The 23,971-nt window shown below is 31.8% G+C and overlaps 1 protein-coding gene across 1 annotated transcript; it reads right to left on the bottom strand.

The window, feature by feature from the left end:
* Window positions 1-19,171: 19,171 nt before the first annotated feature.
* On the bottom strand, window positions 19,172-23,374 carry LOC139877290 (probable WRKY transcription factor 12). The gene is made up of 4 exons (XM_071864698.1): window positions 23,007-23,374; window positions 22,870-22,931; window positions 21,909-22,073; window positions 19,172-19,574 (listed from the first exon to the last, which is right to left on the bottom strand). Exons 1-4 carry the CDS (start codon window positions 23,262-23,264, stop codon window positions 19,412-19,414), a joined length of 648 nt encoding a protein of 215 aa, XP_071720799.1. The 5' UTR covers window positions 23,265-23,374; the 3' UTR covers window positions 19,172-19,411.
* Between the last annotated feature and the right edge of the window lie 597 nt (window positions 23,375-23,971).

The raw sequence follows: 23,971 nt of genomic DNA, 5'->3' as shown, positions 1-23,971 counted from the left end.
ATGAGCTTGTCAGCCATACGAGTGAGCCTTCACTCGTACGTCTGACTGAGTCTAAGATAGTCAAACTTCCATATCATGTTCATGCAGTACCTGTAACCACATATAAACATAGATAGGATAATAACGAGCGATCATGGTAGCCCATAAACTGAAGTACTGTTCACAAACGTAAGGAAGATGTCTAGGGACTTACAGAAAATGCATCAATAAAAACATTTCTCATCTAAGGGCTTTGTGAAAAGATCTGCTAACTGCTGGTCTGTTGAAATAAAGTGAAGCTCCACATCTCCTTTTTGAACATGATCCCTTATGAAATGATATCGAACATCAATGTGCTTTGTCATTGAGTGCATCACAGGATTGTTGGTGATGGCAATTACACTGGTGTTGTCACTGTAGATTGGAGTTTTTGTAACCTGAACACCATACTCTTTAAGCTAGCTTTGCATCCACAATCTTTGAGCAGTACAACTACCAGCAGAAACATATTCTGCCTCAGCAGTAGATGTGGACATAGTATTTTACTTTTTGCTGGTCCAGCTGACTAGCCTACCACCCAGTAACTGGCAATCACCAGTAGTACTTTTCCTGTCTATTTTACACCCTGTAAAATCAGCATCTGAATACCCAATGAGTTCAAATTCCTGGTCCTTGGGATACCAAAGACCACGTTTGGCAGTACCTTTTAGATACATAAATATCCATTTTACTGCCAACAAATGTGACTTTTTAGGATAAGCTTGATAACTGGCACAGAGACATGTGGCAAATATAATATCTGGTCTGCTGGCTGTGAGATAAAGTAAGGACCCAATCATACCTCTATATTCAGTGATATTGACTGGTTCACCATTGGGATCAGCATCTATTTTAATGGAAGCTGCCATTGGAGTCCCTATATCTTTAAAATAGGTCACACCAAATTTCTTGAACATACCATTGATATATTTATTTTGACTTCTCAAAATTCCATCATCAAGTTGTTTAATTTGCAATCCTTGAAAGTATTGCAAATCTCTTTGTAAGCTCATTTCATATGTCTTTGACATAAGTTTTGAAAACCTTTGACAATGTTTTTCATTTGTAGAACCATAAATAATATCATCCACATATATCTGTACCAGCAAGAGATCACCATCTATCTCCTTTCAGAATAGAGTGGTATTAATTGTTCCAACTTTAAAACCTAAACCAGTGACATGCACATGAAGCGTCTCATACCATGCTCTTGGTGCCTGTTTTAGGCCATAAACAACTTTGTCTAACTTGTAAACATGGTCTGGATATTGAGTGCTTATAAACCCAGGTGGTGGCTTGACATAAACTTCTTCGTGCAACTTTTCATTAATAAAAGCAGATTTAACATCCATCTGGAACACTCTAAAGTTCATCTTAGCAGCGCATGCCAAGACCAATCTGATTGCTTCCATTCTAGCCACTGGTGCATATATCTCTCCATAATTCAACCCTTCTTCATGTCTAAACCCTTGAGCTACCTATCTAGCTTTGTTTCTGACCACAATCCCATCTTCATCCATCTTATTCTTAAACACCCACTTGGTACCAATGATTTTCTTTGTTTCATCATTAGATTTGGGTACCAATGTCCATACCTTATTCCTATCAAACTGGGAGATCTCTTCTTGCATGGCTCCTGCCCAGCTAGGATCTTTCATTGCTTCTTCAGGATAAGTAGGTTCAATGATAGACACAAAATTGACATGCATACAAAAATTGTTGGTTGCATGTCTCCCTGTCTTAACACCACTAGCCAAATTACTAATAATCTGCTCAATTGGATGCTCCCTAGTCCATCTAGTGTTATGAACAGGTGAGCTTATTGTGGAACACACAACATCTTGATCATCAGCTGGTTCATTTGTATGTACAATAATAGGGGACATCTGTTCATTATTAGTGGAACCAGTACCAGCTTGTGACCCTTCAGAACCAGTAGACCTCTGCTTAATTGGTAGTACTTCAGTAGAGCCAGTAGGTCTACATGGTTTAGACACAGATGGAATAGAATATTCCATCTCATCTTCAGAGAACCCAGCAGCATGGATTTGAGAGGGAATGGCTGATGGTTCTACTTTATCATCAAGAGCTTGCTGAGTAGGCTCTTCAAACAATAATTCCTCATCTTCTTGATTAGAAGATGAAGTGGAGACAGTTTCATCAAATTTAATGGATTCTTCAAAACAACCCCTTCTTTTGTTGTAGACCCTATATGCCTTTGACATGTTAGAATATCTAAGAAATATTCCTTCATCAGCTTTAGCATCAAATTTGCCAAGCTAGTCCCTATTTTTTAGAATGTAACAGGGAGTGTCAAATACATGAAGAAATGAAATCGAGGGTCTTCTTCCTTTGAGAACTTCATAATCAATTTTCGGATATCTTTTCACTATTAAAGATCTATTCTGGGTAAGGCAGTATTCACAGCTTCTGCCCAATATGAATTCTTCAATCCAGACTCAGCCAACATAGATCTTGCTGCTTTAATGAGGGTTCTGTTTCTTCTTTCTGCAACACCATTTTGTTGAGGTGTTCTCACAGCAGAAAAGTTTTGTGAAACCTTTGTCAGTAAAAAAATTCTTCCAATGTTGCAATTCTGATTTCTGTACCATGATCACTTCTCAGCTGCTTCATCAATTGCCCATTCAATAATTCCATTCTTTTGATAAAATTGATAATTTCATCAGCAACTTCACTCTTTTGCTTCAAAAAGAATACCCAAGTGTATCTGGAATATTCATCAACAATAACTAGTGTATACTTCCTCCCACTACAGCTGGCTACATTAACAGGACTAAAAAGATCCATATGAAGTAGGTGAAATGGTATCTCAAAAGAAGAAATCTGCTTTGACTTGAGTGATGCATGATGATGCTTCCCTTTTTCACAACCAGGACACAATCTGTCCTTCACATAAGACATTGTGGGTAGCCTAGACACCAAAATTTTACTTGATAATTTGTGAATATCTTTGAAGTTGAGATGTGAGAATCTCTTGTGCAATAACCACTTGAGGTTGTATGCTGCCTTTAAATAAAAACAAGTATCAGTTATCGTGACTGCTGTGTTCATGTCAATTTGATACATGTTCTCATATCTTTTTGCTGTCATCAATGGCTTCTTATCAAAAATAGTGTCAATTTTTCTTCTGAAGTAGACTATCTTACTTTTGCTTGTCAGTTGACTTATGTTGAGTAAATTGTGTTCAAGCCTAGCGACATATGCCACATTTGAAAATGTAACATTTTCATTTGTTAAAGTACCAAAACCCTTTGTGTAACTCAACGAATTATCTCCATATGAAACAACTGGACCATCTTTCTCCTGATAGTCCATTAGCAGGGACTTACATCCGGTCATATGTCTCAAACATCTACTGTCAAGATACCAGATTTGCTTGTTTCGAATGCCCTGCACAGTAGCTAAGAGATTAGTTCTTTTTAGGAACCCATCCGAGGATGGATTCTGAAAGGGTCATTTTTGATGATCTCTTCCTTTCTGCTGGTCTGCTTGAAGAGGCAGTAGCAGATGGGGATTATATAACAACAATCATATTTCCATATTTGAATTGACTAATTTTCCTATAGGGTTGTTATCCATACGTAATATATAATTAAATTCGACGTTGATCAAATATTTATTTTTAGTCGACACTTTTTGTTAACTAAAGTTTACACTAATTATATAAAATAACTTTAGTTAATATTAATATTAATGCGTATTATATTTAAAACTATATGAAACATAATTATTAATTAAATGATAAGTTATTTTATCATTATATATATTTTTAGCTTATAAAAAAAGAGATTTTTTATAAATTAAATAATGAGGCCATGAATTTTGACTAATTATTTTCAAAAACAAAAACTTATTAAAAACATTTTTAACATGTTTTTATTTTTTGTCAAAATTTGCCCCATAATTTTATTTTTATTTTTTCTTTTCACCAACCATTTTTTCCTATAAATACCCACTTCCATTTCATAAAAACTTGTATCAAATCTTTGGAAAAACTCTCTCACAAACTTGAAAAAGTACTTGAGGTATTTTCTATATTTGTTTATTGAATTGCTTTTATTTTTTTTGTATATTCTTTAAAAATTCGAATTTAATATATATAAATTATTTTTACATGTTATAATTAGTATTATAAGTATTATGATGTATAAAAATAATTTTGATAATTTATGGAATATTATTTATAATTAAATACGAAGTATGTAGTATTTAAACATAAAAACAATATAAAATTCGTAATAAAATATTAAACAGTAATAAAAATAATTATAACTTTTTTTTGAGATTATTATACTTTTATAAACAAGCAAAAATTATAAAAATTAAATAAATGGGAAGATTAATATTTAAAAAGAATTTACTTTTGCATTATTTAAACCGAGAGAAATAATAAAGAAAATACAAAATAAATACAAACTTGTATTAAATATTTTTATAAAATTTTAATATGATTAGTAGCATCACTAGATACTTTAAAAAAATATAAAAATTAATTTTAAATTGTTTTTCCTATTTATTTAATTATAGGCCGATTACAATGGTTAAATAATTAGAAAACATTAAATAAATAATATTTTGAGATAAAATTTGATTTAATAATTTTTATAACATTTTTACATAATATATAACCTGTAAAAAATATAAAATTATTTATTTAGGTCTATTTAATATTTATTACCTAATTAAATTTGATTAATATAAACCGAGTATATATATAAAAAAAGTGGGAAATAAATACAAAAACTTGATAAAATTATTTTTATAAAATATCCTACTGAATTGTAAAATTAACTAAGTTTATAAAAATTATAAATATAATATTTAATGAATTAATATTCAAATTAACATATATTAGTATGATTTTCGATTAACATAAGTATATTACATATACTAAATTAATATTATTATTATAACTTACGGTTAATAACTAAGTATACTATATAATAAAGTATAATGCTTATAATGCAAGTTAATAACAATACATTATTAATAAACACTTATTTTATAACTATACTAATTTAATAATAATAACTTATAGTATATAATATAAGATAATCAAATTGTTAATACATTAATAAATATAATATAACATATATAATAACATATAAACCTAAAGTGAAGGTTAATAAAAGAAAATGTACAATTCATGTGAACTTCATCGCTACTCACAGTCGTAAGTGAATGATGTCTAGGTTGCCATTTATGGGTAAGCTTGTAGATCTCGAATGCCATGACTTAGATTCTGGTCAAGAGTCCTGGGCCCCCGGTTACATCTGGTCATTCCTGACTTATCTGATAGCAACGAAGTTTGAGTAAAGTTGTACAACGTCTTGCTAAAGATTAACCCGAACTTTCTAAAATTGGAAAATTACTATAAGTGGAAAGTTTCCATAAATAGTAACCTTCCGAAAATGGAAATTCTTTAGTGAACCATTACTATCAATATAGTACTATATACTATTTCTGTTAGGCAATGTCTGATCGTACGTTCTATCTCTAGGTTGAGATCTCGGTCACGTCCTTCCGTTCAATTCTTTCGTGGAATACTCTTTTGTGCTACTAAGGTGATTTTCATAGCCCCACTTTTACTATTTACTTAACTATTTATAACTTTTGGGGTGAGACACATGTTTGCTTTATAACTATTTTACACTTAGACACAAGTACTAAATTGTTAACTATGCTTTCATGCTTTGATTCATGCTAAATCCCTACCGTAATATCGTCAATTGCTACGTTTAAATGCAAACTTAATTATTGTGAGTAGGCCTATTGAGAGTAACATCTCTAACCATTCGACCGTTGGTCTTTGGTTACATAATAATGATTCCACGACACTGACAGTACAAGGTGTCATAGGGTAAACTTGTTTAGTAGCGATATTACAAAATGCAGCAACACTTTTAGATTGATATTTCTATATCAATAAACTTTAAACTAAATCTTGTGGTCTAAAACTTTGGATATTATTTATAAACCTGTGAATTTCACTCAACCTTTTTGGTTGACACTTTAAGCATGTTTTGTCTCAGGTGATGATTGAGCTAGCTGTTTGCAACTTTGTGATGATAGATTTGATGCTTGCATGGAGTCTACATCGCATATTATATTTTAGTTCATAAACATTTATTTTACATTTTAATAATAATGTAAACATGTATTACTACTTTTGCTGTTTTATTAACAAAGGTTTTATTTAAAAAGTCTCATATAGAGTCGTTCTCGTTTATACAACTGTGTTATGATATGATTGGTCACAATTACCCCTGGTCCATTTTGGGGGGTGTGACAGATTGGTATCAGAGCAGGTTGTTGTAGAGAACCAGGATTGCATTTTATGTGTGCCTTATATAATTAGGTACCTTAGCAATGTAGGACTACAACTTCCTTTGACTATAGTGCCTTTAATTGTTGCCTTTAACTGTTAAATGCTACACTATACTTTAGAAACTTTACTTATCTTAGAATGCCGAGCCAATCTAAGAACTCTGCTCATTCTCCTAAGTACTATTCAATTCCGCCACCACATTTAAATGCGACACCGTTCTCAACATTCCTATGTCATTTATCATGGTTTTGTGTATTACATATGTATTACATGAAATATTATCCATGAATTTTTGAAACTCCTATATTTGTTACTATTCATACTCAAACGTATATAACTCTCTGTTATATCACGTACCTATATGCTTTATGCCTTTATGCATCAGTTTACGAACCAAAAAATGTCATTGAGTTATCGAGAATCTCAAAGACATTATAATGTCATCACTACTCATATTCATTACTTTTATACCTTTTATTTCTCGTTATTGAATTTTCTTGACGGATGGCGTCTACGAAACTCTAGAATGGAAGGGTTTGGATTACCGATTTAAGGGATCCTATAGCTCAAGCCCCTAGACCTGAATAGGCCATTACGAATTGAAAGTCTTTAATCGAAAGATTATCAGATTACATACTTATCATTTTATGATCTCGACACGTCATACTGCTATTATTGGATTATAGACACATCATATCTTATTATATCTTATCATATCTATCTTAATAAACTTTATCTAACACTTTTCCTAAATTTCCTCCTTAAATTACGGAAATCTTTTTGCTATATATACGTATATCAAGAAGACAAATATATCATTCAATATTCAACACTTATCTCATAACAAAAACCCTTATTCCGATCAGATAATATGGATTTCTCACTTGATTCCTCGAACTCCACGAGCTCCAATGGCAGCGTAACCGGAATGAACCAACCAATTAGTCATCATCTATTTTGGATGAATTGGGGATGGGTTCGTAGTAAACTTAATCAATGGAGACAAGAAGAAGGTGATCCCTTCCACCAACCGAATTCACCTCTTGGTGAAAAACCTGAAGCGCTTACCGGCGAACCCGTTCGGAACACTATTTTCACCCTCATTTCCAGGGTATCCAGTCACGAATATATAATATCTAAAATTCTAGATCTTATTCATCCACTTGTCTGAACCGCCAATCACCCCGGAATAATAGAAGAAGTCAATGAGCTTCGCGCTCGAGTGGTGGCTCTGGAGAATATGGTGCGAAACCTACGAGAACCAGCAGCAGCACCAGCAGCATAACCAGCATCACCACCAGTACTAACAACATCACCACCAACAGCATCAGCTTCACCAACAACAAACACCATAATCTGTACCTCGGATATCAACATCATACGCCCCATAGATACCAAGGAATATTAGTAATAATGAGTTAAGATGTATTGACTCATTCTTCCTGAAAATTATATATGTATACTTTATATATATATATATATATATATATATATATATATATATATATATATATATATATATATATATATATATATATATATATATATATATATATATATATATATATATATATATATATGGTTTGGAATAATAATAAATCTTTTCGTATTAAGCTATTACGTGTGAATCTTAACTAGTATGTACTACTTGGTTAATTCATATCACTAATATGCTATGATGTACTTCCCTCGTTAATGACTTAACAATCGTTAATCACTGCTTCATCACAATAAACTCCATTTCATAATAAACTAAGTGTATTATTCAAATACATGTTTGGTTTTACACTTTCATTTTCGATGTACTCAAAACTCTTTAGAAAACATCATTCGTGCCTTGTGAATTTCACAAGAATTCCACGAGCATCAACATCATATACCGAGGTATATCAATAACAATGAACGATGGAGTATTGATTCATAACTTCATTAAAGAAAGATTCTGCGATGATTATGTAATCTCTCAAGTTTTGAAGATTATTTATTCTCGCTTCAACCGCAAATCAAATGAGTTTAATAGTATATTAACTCATTAAATCTATATTATACGTGAAGAATACATATATGAATTGTAATTAAAAATTCTTTTGTACAAACTGTTAATTGTGAAAATATTTTAACGAGTAGGTAAAACCCGAGAAATATTTATATCTCACATTAATATCTTACATTGTACATTCTTCAAATTCTGATTCAATAATTAGTAACTATACTACTTACATCCACATATGTATCCGTTCACTAAAGAATAACCATTTTCATACAAATTTAATTACCTATTCTGATTTGGACATATCGGAATCCAAGTAAAGCTTTAGCAAGTGTAATCTTCCTAAAGATCACTCCATTCATGAATTATATTCATTCGTATTCTATGATGAATTATCACATCAAACCACCGAAATTATCGTTCATTACTTTTGAAATCAACAACGCCTATTCATCAACCATTAGATCCGTTGACGATTACAATCAGCGTTTAATCATCTAAAAATGAAATTTCTTGAAACCATCTCGGATTGATAACCGATGAATCAAATATGGCTGCATTAAATGCAGAGGAAACAGCAAAATTGTAGATGGTCTCAATGGCTAAAAGTTTGATAATAAAGAATGGTACGTTGGAAAAGCTCAAAAGAAAATTTGGAACTGAAAAACGGATTGAGCTAACCATGGAGGAGACCAAGGACAAATACAAGGACCAAACCCTATATTCAAATAATCCAGGTAATTCTGGATCCGATGAAATCTTTAGAGAATATCTTGCTCCGAAGTTATGTTAAAAGCTTGCGGATAATTTTTCTTCATCAACCTTCGAACTTAGAAATTCCAAATTGTCGTTATAAATATCCTCTATATTTCTGAAGATATTTTCATAACGATTCTTGTCCACAATTAAGTATCTCTTTGCGATATCTTTATAAAGGAAACTATTTTAGTTTCTATATTCAGTAAAATTCAAGTTTAAATTATAAATGTTTTGAAGAAATGTTGGAAATTGAAGCATGAGTTAGTATAATATAATGACGTCAGGCCAACGTGATTATATTACAGTAAGTCATGCTAAATTTTTAATGGAAGATGATGATTCATAGACTTTATAATCATCATTTGCCATGTTACACGACTCTTACATTCTACTTAATCTCTAAACATATCAAGAACATATATTCTTGATAGTTCTATCCTCAGTAATTCTGGTAATTTACCAAATCAAATCGTGATATTTCGCTTAGAACATTAGGTTCATTCGAAACTTCATACCTACAAATTCTGGACCATTACTCGCTTAACTTAGAGTCGAGAGCAGAATAAAAAGGTAAAGAGCTTTGACATATAAGGGAAAATACAAAGTCCGATAACAACACGGAAATTACAAATCGTGTATATCAATACGTATAGCAACATAAAGACACGGGAGAATTAAAAACACTATAACCCCAAGAGCATAGTAGAAGTAAACAGATTCCTCTGGTGGTAAAAGAAAAAGAAGCATGACTGCATATATGGTCAATATAATAACAAGTATCAATACGGGATTGAGCATATTAACAAATCTTTTGGAAGTATGAATCTAGGAAGAAAGTATAGAAGTGGTGAAGATAATGAAACGGAAGAAGCTAATTTATAACAAAATTTCCAAACACAGCAATCGAGGCAATTCACCGCATTTAATCAAAGAAATCCCAAAATTCCGTAAATACTGGAGAATCAAATCTTATAGATTACGAAGATTTCCTTTAATCCCTTGAATTCTGGAAATCAATCGTGACTACGTCAAAGGTTAAGGCGAACATTTAATTTACTCATTCACTCTTTTACGATAGCTTCGTTTATACTCTTCCTATAATCGAATCGTTCTATCCATATTATTCAATAGTGATAAAACTTTATTCTTCAACTTATATTCATCATTACAATATTCTTGTTGTAAACAATGATGATCTCTATCAAACTTCATGACTATAATTTTCATGAACTACTCTTTGTTTTGTCTACCCTAATATTGTGGCATAACCACTCAAGGTTTTAAATGAGCTCGATATTATTCATAACACATTTTATATATCCAATTTACTAAAATGACTTGTATAACATCATCATTTTGAATGATCTCCGCATTAATAATAAAATGCACTTCGTAGAAGAACTTGTAGAAATTATGGTTTGTATGATTTTAATTCTTGAAACAGAACAATATTCTATCCGTTGGAATTCACGCAAGGCCCCGAGCATACCTGAGAACGTGAAAACCAAATAAAACGTAGATATCCTCGTCTATGTACGAACAACACCGATTGATGGCAACAACTAAATTTCGGGACGAAATTTCTTTTAACGGGTAGGTACTATAACAACCCTCAAATTTCCATACTTGAATTGACTAATTTGCCTATAGGGTTGTTATCCATACGTAATATATAATTAAATTCGACGTTGATCAAATATTTATTTTTAGTCGACACTTTTTGTTAACTAAAGTTTACACTAATTATATAAAATAACTTTAGTTAATATTAATATTAATGCGTATTATATTTAAAACTATATGAACCATAATTATTAATTAAATGATAAGTTATTTTATCATTATATATATTTTTAGCTTATAAAAAAGAGATTTTTTTATAAATTAAATAATGAGCCCATGAATTTTGACTAATTATTTTCAAAAATAAAAACTTATTAAAAACATTTTTAACATGTTTTTATTTTTTGTCAAAATTGACACCTTTATTTTATTTATATTTTTTCTTTTCACCAACCATTTTTTTCCTATAAATACCCACTTCCATTTCATAAAAACTTGTATCAAATCTTTGAAAAAACTCTCTCACAAACTTGGGAAAGTACTTGAGGTATTTTCTATATTTTTTTATCGAATTGCTTTTATTTTTTTGTATATTCTTTAAAAATTCGAATTTAATATATATAAATTATTTTTACATGTTATAATTAGTATTATAAGTATTATGATGTATAAAAATAATTTTGATAATTTATGGAATATTATTTATAATTAAATACGAATTATGTAGTATTTAAACATAAACACAATATAAAATTCGTAATAAAATATAAACAGTAATAAAAATAATTATAATTTTTTTTTGAGTTTATTATACTTTTATAAACAAGCGAAAATTATAAAAATTAAATAAATGAGATGATTAGTATTTAAAAAGAATTTACTTTTGCATTATTCTAAACCGAGAGAAATAATAAAGAAAATACAAAATAAATACAAACGTGTATTAAATATTTTTATAAAATTTTTATATGATTAGTGGCATCACTATATACTTTAAAAAATATAAAAATTAATTTTAAATTAATTTTCCTATTTATTTAATTATAGGCCGATTACAATGGTTAAATAATTAGAAAACATTAAATAAATAATATTTTGAGATAAAATTTGATTTAATAATTTTTATAACATTTTTACATAAAATAGAACCTGTAAAAAATATAAAATTATTTATTTAGGTCAATTTAATATTTATTACCTAATTAAATTTGATTAATATAAACCGAGTATATATATAAAGAAAAGTGGAAAATAAATACAAAAACTTGATAAAATTATTTTTATAAAATATCCTACTGAATTGTATAATTAACTAAGTTTATAAAAATTATAAATATAATACTTAATGAATTAATATTCGAATTAACATATATTAGTATGATTTTCGATTAACATAAGTATATTACATACACTAAATTAATATTATTATTATAACTTACGGTTAATAACTAAGTATACTATATAATAAAGTATAATGCTTATAATGCAAGTTAATAACAATACATTATTAATAAACACTTATTTTATAACTATACTAATTTAATAATAATAACTTATAGTATATAATATAAGATAATCAAATTGTTAATACATTAATAAATATAATATAACATATATAATAACATATAAACCTAAAGTGAAGGTTAATCAAAGATAATGTACAATTCATGTGAACTTCATCGCTACTCACGGTCGTAAGTGAATGATGTCTAGGTTGCCATTTATGGGTAAGCTTGTGGATCTCAAATGCCATGACTTAGATTCTGGTCAAGAGTCCTGGGCCCCCGGTTACATCTGGTCATTCCTGACTTATTTGATAGCAACGAAGTTTGAGTAAAGTTGTACAACGTCTTGCTAAAGATTAACCCGAACTTTCTAAAATTGGAAAATTACTATAAGTGGAAACTTTCCATAAATAGTAACCTTCCGAAAATGGAAATTCTTTAGTGAACCATTACTATCAATATAGTACTATATACTATTGTCTGTTAGGCAATGTCTGATCATACGTTCTATCTCTAGGTTGAGATCTCGGTCACGTCCTTCCGTTCAATTCTTTCGTGGAATACTCTTTTGTGCTACTAAGGTGATTTTCATAGCCCCACTTTTACTGTTTACTTAACTATTTATAACTTTTGGGGTGAGACACATGCTTACTTTATAACTGTTTTACACTTAGACACAAGTACTAAATTGTTAACTATGCTGTCATGCTTTGATTCATGCTAAATCCCTACCGTAATATCGTCAATTGCTACGTTTAAATACAAACTTAATTATTGTGAGCAGGACTATTGAGAGTAACGTCTCTAACCATTCGACCGTTGGTCTTTGGTTACATAATAATGATTCCACAACACTGACAGTACAAGGTGTCATAGGGTAAACTTGTTTAGTAGCGATATTACAAAATGCAGCAACACTTTTAGATTGATATTTCTATATCAATCAACTTTAAACTAAATCTTGTGGTCTAAAACTTTAGATATTATTTATAAACCTGTGAATTTCACTCAACCTTTTTGGTTGACACTTTAAGCATGTTTTGTCTCAGGTGATGATTGAGCTAGCTGTTTGCAACTTTGTGATAATAGATTTGATGCTTGCATGGAGTCCACATCGCATATTATATTTTAGTTCATAAAAATTTATTTTACGTTTTAATAATAATGTAAACATGTATTACTGCTTCCACTGTTTTATTAACAAAGGTTTTATTTAAAAAGTCTCATATAGAGTCGTTCTCGTTTATACAACTGTGTTATGATATGATTGGTCACAATTACCCCTGGTCCATTTTGGGGGGTGTGACAGATTAGGTTTGAGTACACTGGTTGACCAAGTGAAACTTGCTGCCACATTTGTAGCATTGTCTCACTTTTGTTCTTGGTGACTGGTCATACACATATTTTATAGGTGCAGTAAGATCAGGCATACTTTGGGATATAGCCGCTATGAGCTGGTCAAGCTTAACAGTCATTATCTCGGTGATAGACGACCCAACACATGATTCCACAATTTAGTCCACTTTAGCTTTTTCCTTAAGGGCATCTTTCTTCTTGGAACCAGTAATATAATCATGGTATACTGCTTTGCCTTTGTCAATTGATGAGCCAGTGTGGGAAGTTACTGGCTTGTCTGCTGATACTGATTGACCAGTATGAATTTTAACTGCTGCCTTGGACTTGCCAGTATTGCGTTTTGCTGGCTTGTCTGCAGTTACTGGTTGACCAGTACGATTTTCATCAGATGGCTCAGCATTGGTGGAACTTGAACATGAAGGGGAATTAGTTAAATTTAACTTTCTTCGATTGTTTTCAGTGATTTCCCTTTTTATACATCTTTCTTTTGGAGTCATGTAGTAGATGCTAGAGGGGTCAGTAATCTCATCAGTTGAGGTACTGGCTTCTCTTGCTCTTTCTCCATCCTCCATAATCTCTTTCATGGTAGGTGGTGGGATATCAGTAGTCTAACAAACTTATTTGTAACGACCTTGTTTCCATTAACTATCTTACCAAAAGTATTTGGCAAGATAACATTAGGATCAGTTTCAAGAACAGGGTCCATGAATGCGACTTCAGCATGAGCAGCAGCAGTAGTATAGTCACCAGCAAAGAATGCCTTAAGTTCGGTAGGCACCTGCTCACTGATGCACTTGGCTGTGCGTTGAGCAGATGTACACCAAGAGGCTACCACCTTTTTAAGGTTAGTAAGCTGTTTTTCGACTACTGCTGCATATGAGTGAAGAGATTTTAAAGCATAGTTTTGTTTTTCAAGTTTAGAAATTTTATATTTCAAAATCTTAATTTCATCAGATTTGCATTTAAGTTTCTTATTTAAAGATTTAATTTCAGTTTTGAAAACTTCTTCACATTTGCTGCCTCTGCTTAAGTCAATTCTTAGGTAGTCAAACATTTCAACCTTTTCATCATCAGTATAAGTTCGAAAGTTATCAACCTTAGACATCATTTCAGATTTCCATTGAGGTGAATCCTTTTTCAAATATGTTTCCCTCATATCAACCAGAAATGTACTACCATTTTCTTCCTCTACCAACTCCTCTACTTCTCTGGCCATTAAACACAGCTTTTTACCAGTAGCATAACCAGCACACTCTTCATCAGTTTCACTATCAGAAGTTGAGGATGAGCTGGTCTCATCACAATCATGATGTTCAACAACTAACACCTTTTTCTGGTTTCTTCTCCTTCTTATCAGTCTTTGAGTTTTCCTTTATTTAGGCCTTCATTGCCTTATACTTGTTCTTGTACTTTTCAGCTTTTGAAAAAGAGTTAGAATGTGATGAAGGTTTTCTGGACATGCATTCAAATGCAAAGTGTCCTACCTTCCCACAATTATAACACTCAGATTTGGGCCCTTGACTAACTTACTACCATACCTAGCACTTGGTTTCTTACTCACTTTATATGACTTGTTGGTTCTATTACGATTGAATTTTTTGACCTGCCTAGCCAGTAAAGCCATACATTCAGTAAACCCTTCAACATCATCATCATCACTGATTTCTTCAGACCCAGTACCACTACCCTCATCATCTTCAGTTGCCTCTTCTTTTTCTGCCATCAACTTTTGAACCAGTAAAGCATTTTGAGCTTTCTTTTTGGCAGCATCAACAAGAGCAGTATCATCTGATTTTACAGATTTTGAAGTGGTGGGGGCAGACTTAAAATTTTCTTTTAAATTAAGTTCTAGTTTGGCCTCTTCCTTCTCATGGTTCCAAAGTGTACCATACAGAGATGACATGTAAAAGTTCTTTAAAGTCTGTGGTTCTTAAAGGGTCAATAACAGGTTTCCATTTAGCAGGCAGTGAGTCAATGAATTTGTTGACCTGTTCAAAATCAGTATACTTGATTTTCAAGGTATCCAGGTCATCAATCAAGGAGTTAAACCTAATGAAGGTTTTCTTAAGGGTCTCTCTCTTATAGGCAAAGAACATTTCATATTCTCTTTTCAAAACAATGATCTTATTTTGCCTAACCTCATCCTTACCATCATATGTTACATCTAGATAGTCTAAAATGGCCTTAGCAGTTGGTTTTCCCTTAATCAGTTTAAACACATGGTTAGGTAAAGTTATAGCTATCATGGTTTTGATCTTAGGGTCAAGTCCAACACGACGTTTGTCCTCATCCACCCATCTAGATGGGAAAAAATAACTTCTCTGCTAGAGATAGCAGGAGTATCTGCTGTAGCAGGAACACTTTCAAGTGTTTCAGTAGGGATGAATTTACCATCTGTTGCAATACCAGGCATGAGTGGGTTAATAAACTCAAGGTGGAACATAAACCTAGCTTTCCAAGTTTCATATTCATCTTCATCGAATTTAGGTGGTCTATTGGTTGAACCATTTTCAAGGTAAGCTGAGTTTGAATATGCAGCCATGAGAGAATTCAGATCCAAGATATTAAATTATCAAGACTGAAGCTCTGATACCAGTTGTTGGTCCCTTGATTAACAATAGGAGTATTGTAGAGGGGAGGGGGGGTGAATACAATTCTTTTTAATTAACTTAAGTGTTATCACAGTTTAGTATTCAAATATGCAATTTAAATAAGAGTCAAAGGTAATTTTTAACGATTATTCTTTATTAATATGAATCACAAAGAATCACAACTGTTCTTGGCGGAATAACTGTTGGTTGAATATAGATTATACCAAGATTATAACTATAGAGGTTATCTTAAGCTATTACACATTTTGGACTCTATTTAAAATAAACCCACACCACTAGTTGTTAAAATAGTGAATACTTCTATTTATAGTAATCCTTTTATCCATGTAATTGATCCATTGTCCATTGGTACATAGGATGTCTGTACTTGTGGGGATAACTGCATCAGAGAGCGTGCTCTCTTCATTCCTCTTTGGTAGCTATTTGCAGGAACACCTCAATTTGGTTTGGCACCACTATTTTATTAAACAAATAGAATGTTGGGTTTTCTAGGCATTGACAAAGTATTACACATGTCTACACATGCGTTAAACTTCTGCATTCCCACATGGTCTTGTAAGGTCACTTGCCAGCCGCCGACATGTGTCCTTTTCTATTCAACTTTGTCTTCGACTTCTGTTGAATATTACACTGGATGTAGACCACTCAGGAAACTACTATCTTGTAATGGAGCATAGCTGTCTTGTGTTGTATGCTGCTACCAGCTATGCTGGCTCTTCTATACTGGTTCACTTGATCTTCATGATTTGCTGGGTACCCATCCTGTGCTTAAATGACGAATGTCGTTAACCTTGTACTGGTAGACTATGCAACATACTAAAACACTCGATACAGCAACAATTGATGTCTATACACAAATAAACCTATGTTGGCTGCACATAACATTCTAGTGTACATAATTGCCGTTTTATCATAATTAAGTCCTTAATTATTTTTGAGACTCAACACATACCAACAGGAATTAGAGTTCGCATAATCAATTCACTACTGGAGATGAATTCAATCATATACAACTATTGTTCACACGCGATCACAGTGTTAGTCCTCCGACCTCGAATCTTTGATTAATTGGTACTTCATCAGCTCCGGATGCCCTCTCTTCATTAATACCCAGATTAACATGATGAGATGAACTTCTTAAATTTTACATCGGGTGGGGAGTGTACAAAGCTCTTGGACCCATCATTGTATTTCTGGGGTAAAATGAAACAAATTATCCACAAAATTACTTATCTTGGATGGTTTGGAAATAATTTGTATGAGATAAATGGGGTTGAGATAAATGGGGTTGAGAGAAAAGGGTTTGGGATAAATGGGTTTGAGAGAAATAGGTTCATGAAGAAGTCCCGACATGATGGTGTTCTTCTGTAGCAAGCTGAAAACTTTGTGAACCATAGTCCACAAAGTTCGGGTTATGACCAGTATAACCCATAATATGTTGTGGAATATCATAAAAATCCTACAAAATTGGTTGGCTTTCCAACGACATTTGAGCTGTTGTTGTAACCCTTTTGACGCATCTTCAAAAATCCTTCCTCCTGCAAATTAGTCAAATGTGCGATATACCCAACAATTAAAGGGTTCTAACTTCTTCTTCGCCTGGCTCCAACTCTAGCAATTCTTGACAACAGTCACCCAAGTTATTTCGTCTAAATTCTTCCATACGTCGAAGACAACTGGTGCATCTATGGGCAAACCCCATAAAGCTTGCACATCCTGTAAAGTTACCGTGGCTTCGCTCCTAGCAAAGTGAAACGTATGTGTCTCTAGGAGCCACCTCTCAAATAATGTTGTAATTAGACCATGATCCAACTTGTGGCACCCGGTATCAAAAGGACCCCCAAACCCTGCTTCTATAATGTATCTGTTCACACGCGGATGTATTTATCGGTTTGGACGACCTTTAATGTGCTTAAGCTAGCTTTCTATAACATCTTCTAGGTTTTATTGCTTCAGTTTGAGTAGAATTCGTGAAAATTGCGTGTGACCGATGTCTATGTGCTCCTTATAACCACAGTTAATCATCAATTTGTGGCTCAGCTCTAGCTTATATGCCCGCCATTTAAGTTAACACGCTAAATTTTGAGAGTAAAGAACAATGTTTATGTTTAAATTTTGAGAGTAAACGTTTGTGAGCTCAACTGAAGCTTTCGATGGTTTTATAAATTCCTTGCAAAAGCGTGTTTGTCAAAGTCGGTTTGACACGTGGCGTACATGCATCCACATAGCATTCATGCACTTTACGGTGGTAGCTGGCGAATATTGCTGCTATTGACAAACCGTGTTTGTCATACACGGTTTCACCGAAAATTTACACTTTTTCAGAATAGTCAAAACGATTCGGCCAAACCGTGTTTGGAAAACGTGGTTTATCGTGATATGTACCAAACTGACTTTGCGAAACTTGATTATACTTGTTATATAATTTTTTTTCCTCTTTCTTGTTTTTTGTAAAATTTTTGTAAAAGAATACTCTTTAGGGCAACAAATTCACGAAAAGACTATTAATATTTTTATCATTTAATTTGCTAAATCGATAATATGTAGCGTTAAGTATATTTTACTATCTATAAAAAAGTGTTTTAACCGCTAGTGCTCGAACTATCAAAACTATAAAAGAAAACGAAAGTTTGTTAGACATACTCCTAACTTATATGCCAAATATTTCAAAGTAACATTATCATTTAGTTATTGCAAAATAAGTTTAGAATACCATACCTACCAGGCTACCACTAACCAACGTTTTTCTTGTTATATAACATCTTATTTAATTATGATGTAAATAGTTTTTGTCCACCAAAACTTTTGTAAATATGAATTTAATTTTGAGATGTTTATACTATACTACTATATCATATAAAAAATAGAATTATATATGTAAACAGCAACCATCTAACAAAATCTAGCTTGCTTAAACATCCACTCAATTTGCCATTGCCAAATATTGTGGAATATACTGATGTATTTTTCTTAAGAGAAATAGATACTTTTACTATATAAGAAACTTGAGAATCCTATTACCAATACATTACAAGAAATTTGCATTCTAATAGCTGTATGTACATCAAAATATTGCAGAATCATAATCCTGGAAGTTGATCAAGCATTTGACATTACCTAAATCTTCATAACCAAGAACATGAAGATTGATGCAAAAGTAACTTGTAGACGAAAATAAACCAGATTCGAAGCTCCTAACATCAAACGCGTTGCAGGAACACAAAGTAGAACTTACATTATATTATATTTATATTATGTATTAAAACGAAGTAAAACATTCCTGATCTGATGAATTTGAATCGTCACAAGGAGTGTGGTTGTGTCGACCTTCATACGTTGTAATCACCATTCTACAATCTTCAGATAATCGCTCTACCCTTTTCTTCACACGGCAGTTACTGTGTGTACAACGATAATAACTCCTGCTAGTTCAACATAGTTAAAACAAGAAAAAACCAGTTGCTTAAAGTATGATCATCACAATCAACCCAAATTTAAAATGTAGTTGTGTAAATCTTATTACTAATTTACTCTAAATCAATGTATATACAGTGAACTTATGGAGGTTTTTTAAGCATGTTATAATAAAGTTATGATTCACTAATGAATACACTTTTTTAGCAAAAACGAAAAAGAACAAAAAACGGATAAATTCAGGTTACTCGAAAAAATATGAGTATTTTTATTTAGATGTATGCGACCTAACCGGAATACTGTTTCATACTTATTCTAAGAACAACTAAAGCTTTAACTTGTAATGGAAGTGATATGGATGTCATCATGATATTGTTATAGAAGCAAAAGGGGGTTAGATCAAGATCCCTTTTTCATGTCCCAAAAGGCAACCTTTTTAGCTTATAATTCTAACCAGCATATTATAAAGTGGTAAAGGCATAACATCATTAGATTTAATCTAGAACTGAAGTAACCTAAAAATTGCTACATTTTGAAGTTTTATATCTGGTTAGATTAAGATATTAATCAAGGTGTAATAAGTACTCCGTAGAACATAGAATAATGACTCCAATTCCATATAATGCATCTAGCTAATTTTAGGTGATGAGAAATAATTAAAGAGGTTTAAACCTTTTAACCATATACAGTAAGTAAATTTGAATTGTAACTCAATTTAAAGTGTATTTACTTGTCTCAAAGAATATAATTGTTCTGTTTAAGAAAAAGTGACTGTCACATATATTTTTTATTAACTTTTCGATTTTATCCTCTACTTTTTATTATTTTACATGTATAAAGCAAATAGATAAAAAAATTTACTTTATTATTATTATCTATTTATTAAAGTGGACAATTAGTTGTAGATACATAATCTCGTTTGTTATTTTTTACTTATATTCTTTGGGGAGTGATATTTTCAGTTAGAAATTTTACAAATTCACTTATATATATAATGCACTAATAACTTGTACTATGTACTATATATAAGCAGATAATGGACTATAAAAGTGAATTTATTAAAAATCTTAAATATCCATATTCTATATTCTTTGGGGATTACGTCAAGCATAGTAGAAAAAATAAAAGTAATTATGGATTGGTTAAACAATACATTCTTGTCACTGCATTTTGTACTCGTATACAAACATACAATAATAATTAAAGAACCTGAAACATGACCTTGAAATGATGTGATCATCATGAAGCTACCACATTAGTCTGTGTACACTAGTAGAGACATAAAAAGACAAGTATAACCTTAATTTCTTCCCAATTCAATGTTGTTTTGATGCGCAGTGATATTTCCAAATTTCTTTTTAATAAATTCACAATTATTTTACACTATCTTTCAAAAATGCTCTCAAGTTATTTTTAACATAAAAAATTGTCCGATGCATCATTAAGGGTATTACATGTATTTTGAGTGTATCTATCAATTTGATGAGTGATATATCATCACCCATGATACTACTATAACTCCTTAATCTCAGACTTGCATAAAACTTAAAACAACATTCAGGTTTTATAATGCAATGCATGAACAACATAATGGGTGTTCATACTTTGCGTTAAATACTGTTATTAATTATATATACGCACAAGCTGAATAATGATCAAATGTAAGGGTGGAAATATCTAAGACCCTAGTTTTTTGGTTGTCTCGTTCAGGTGTATTGCTTGTTTTGTGTTGTTTTTGTGTACCGTTGGTTTTGGGGTGGCTCTTGCCCTGGTTCAGTTACTACCCTCGAGTCTTATCCATTTGTAACTTGTATTTATTGGCGAATTTAGAAATCGTAATCACGGAGAAAACTACCCTAAAAATCCCATTTTAGATTTGATAGAACTGCCTTGCAATCAGGTCTTAGTGAAAGCAGGAGAGTCACTAGCTAGTTAAAAACTCAAAAAAATTACACTATCGAATGGTATCACACAAAAAAAATTACACTATCCAGTGATAACACTAGTTAAAAGCTCAAATTTTTTAGCTTGAGTGCATAATGGTAGCCCGTACTACCACTGGTAGCAAAGTAAATCCGCCCCTGCTAATATCAATTTTAGGTTCTTTTATTTTCCGATGAAATTTCTTTCATTTTAATTTAATCGTTAATTTTGCAAAAAAAAAAAAAAAAAAAAAAAAATCAAGACCCTAGCTAGTACAATTAACAAGTATCTTCCCAATAATGAAGTAATTATAAGTTACAGCTAGTTAATTAGTTAGTAATGAATTACTTTTCAACTTAATTACTTCAATTATTAGTAAAATCAAAGGTATTATGGAGATCATCAAGTTATCATAGTACCTGGGATGAAGGCTATTTTTGACAACTTTCTGACCATATTTTCTCCATTTGTAACCATCATCAAGAACATCAACATCACTCCTTGTCTGAAAACAGAATCTTGGTTCTCTTAGCTTTCTTCTCATTTTCATCCTCCCCTTTTCAGGGTTTGATGAACTCTTCCACCTTCCAATTCAAATCAATACTAAAAAGTTTATTAACTTTTTCTATTTGTATGTATATCAATGGATTTGATACTTGGTGGGATGTATATAGATTTATGTTATCATTAGGTCTCATGATGCTTGTTCTTCCCCATATGATCATCACATACTGACAAGTTAAAAAGAGATTGAGAGATGCTTTTTAAATTGCTTTATGTAGAAATCTTTTTCATATATTTGTAGTTAATTAGATCTTGTTAGAATCTGACTAGGGAACAACAAAAAGAAGCTTCTCACACTACCATAGTTTCTCTCTATCTCTCTCACACACACACACACTTAACACACAGTAGAGTGGTAAACAAAAATCCTGTCTCTCATAGTTGAATCCACACAAGATAGCTAAATCTTGTCATTTTTCCATTGACATCCTTCATGCAATATGTTTTGTATCCAAACTACTAATCTCAAAGTGTTTATATATTTTTTTATCCAATCTTGTTTTTCACATATGACTTTTAATTTCCAAGTCACATAAGTAATGAATTACACTAATCCATAAAAGCTTTTCTTGTTTGATGATTAGTTTAAACCCTAAATACATCATCATACTAAAAGAGTTGAAACAAAGGGGTGTTTGAATTCAGTTATTTTTCAAGCGTTTTTGATTTGGTAAATAAACTCACACAGTGATAATCTCCTAAGTCATAAGCTGGATAAATGAAGCTTATTGGCTTCTTGAAGATCTAATAAGCTAATATGTCATCAAGAGCCATAAACAAAAGTAACAAAAATCAAATGTAAAGATGGATCCAAACCATGAACTATGATCATCTGTGCATTTTTCTTCATCAACAGCCTTTGGATCCAACCTTCCCACCTATATAAAAGAAAATAAAATATTTCAAGATCATAAAAAAAAATAGTCTCATGATGATGAGACTCAACTCTCTACCTGTTGTTCTTTATGCCAAGAATCTCTATGACACGTGGCAGCATCAGTGTTAAAAGCAGTAGAGGTGGTGGTTGTGTTGATAGATGTATGAGATAAATGAGGAAGAGAAAGATTTTGAGGTAGGAACCTCAAAACTTGGTTATGGTGATTATGATGATCTTGAAAATGGGTAAAATTACCAATATGATCATGGATAGGGTTTGAGAAAGAAGAAACTTGAAGATCAAAATTGGTTAACCCTTTTTCAGATCCTTCCATATTTTTTGATTCAAAGTTGTACAACTTTTCCTGTTCTACTACTATACCACTACAACAGCAACTACTACTACTACAAACTAGAAGTTGTTTTATTCTTAGGTGGTGGGGTTTAGTTTGTATTTGTAGTGTTCGTACAAATGCTTGCAAGTGAATGTATATAGTGTGTACGTGTGTTTGGGGTGGGTGAGGGGTGGCTAAGTAGTGTTATATGGAAAACAAATACTCCGTATTAGTTCTTAATTTTTTAGGGGTTTAGGGGCCATTGACAAGTTTTTAAGGTCAACATGTAAACACTAGATACACTACAAGAAAAATATGCTCATTTGACACGATCTTTTAATGACGACTCAATATTTGATCACTAATAAAACTATTTAGTTATCATTAAAAAAGTAGTCACTAAATTTTAGTCACTAAACGGTATTAGTGACCAAACAAATGGTCACTATAGTGACCAATTTTGGTATTTTGTCTCTAAAAATATTTTGTGACGGATCTATAGTGACGAGAAGTGACCAATCTATTTGGTCACAAACTTGATTTAGTGACCATAATAGCGTTATTAGTGACCAATAGCCTTCGTCACTAAAGCTCATTTTTCTTTTAGTGATAGAATGTTTGGAAAAGAAGGAATTCCTTTGTTTGGATTCTCAATTTCTTAACTTTGTGTTTATATACATCTACAATTAACTATATTATTTTGTTCA

This window comes from Rutidosis leptorrhynchoides, chromosome 11 (genome assembly GCF_046630445.1).
Source record: "Rutidosis leptorrhynchoides isolate AG116_Rl617_1_P2 chromosome 11, CSIRO_AGI_Rlap_v1, whole genome shotgun sequence".
NCBI classification, from domain to species: Eukaryota; Viridiplantae; Streptophyta; class Magnoliopsida; order Asterales; family Asteraceae; genus Rutidosis; species Rutidosis leptorrhynchoides.
Note: the sequence above shows the minus strand (reverse complement) of the source record. Positions and strands in the feature narration are given on the sequence as shown.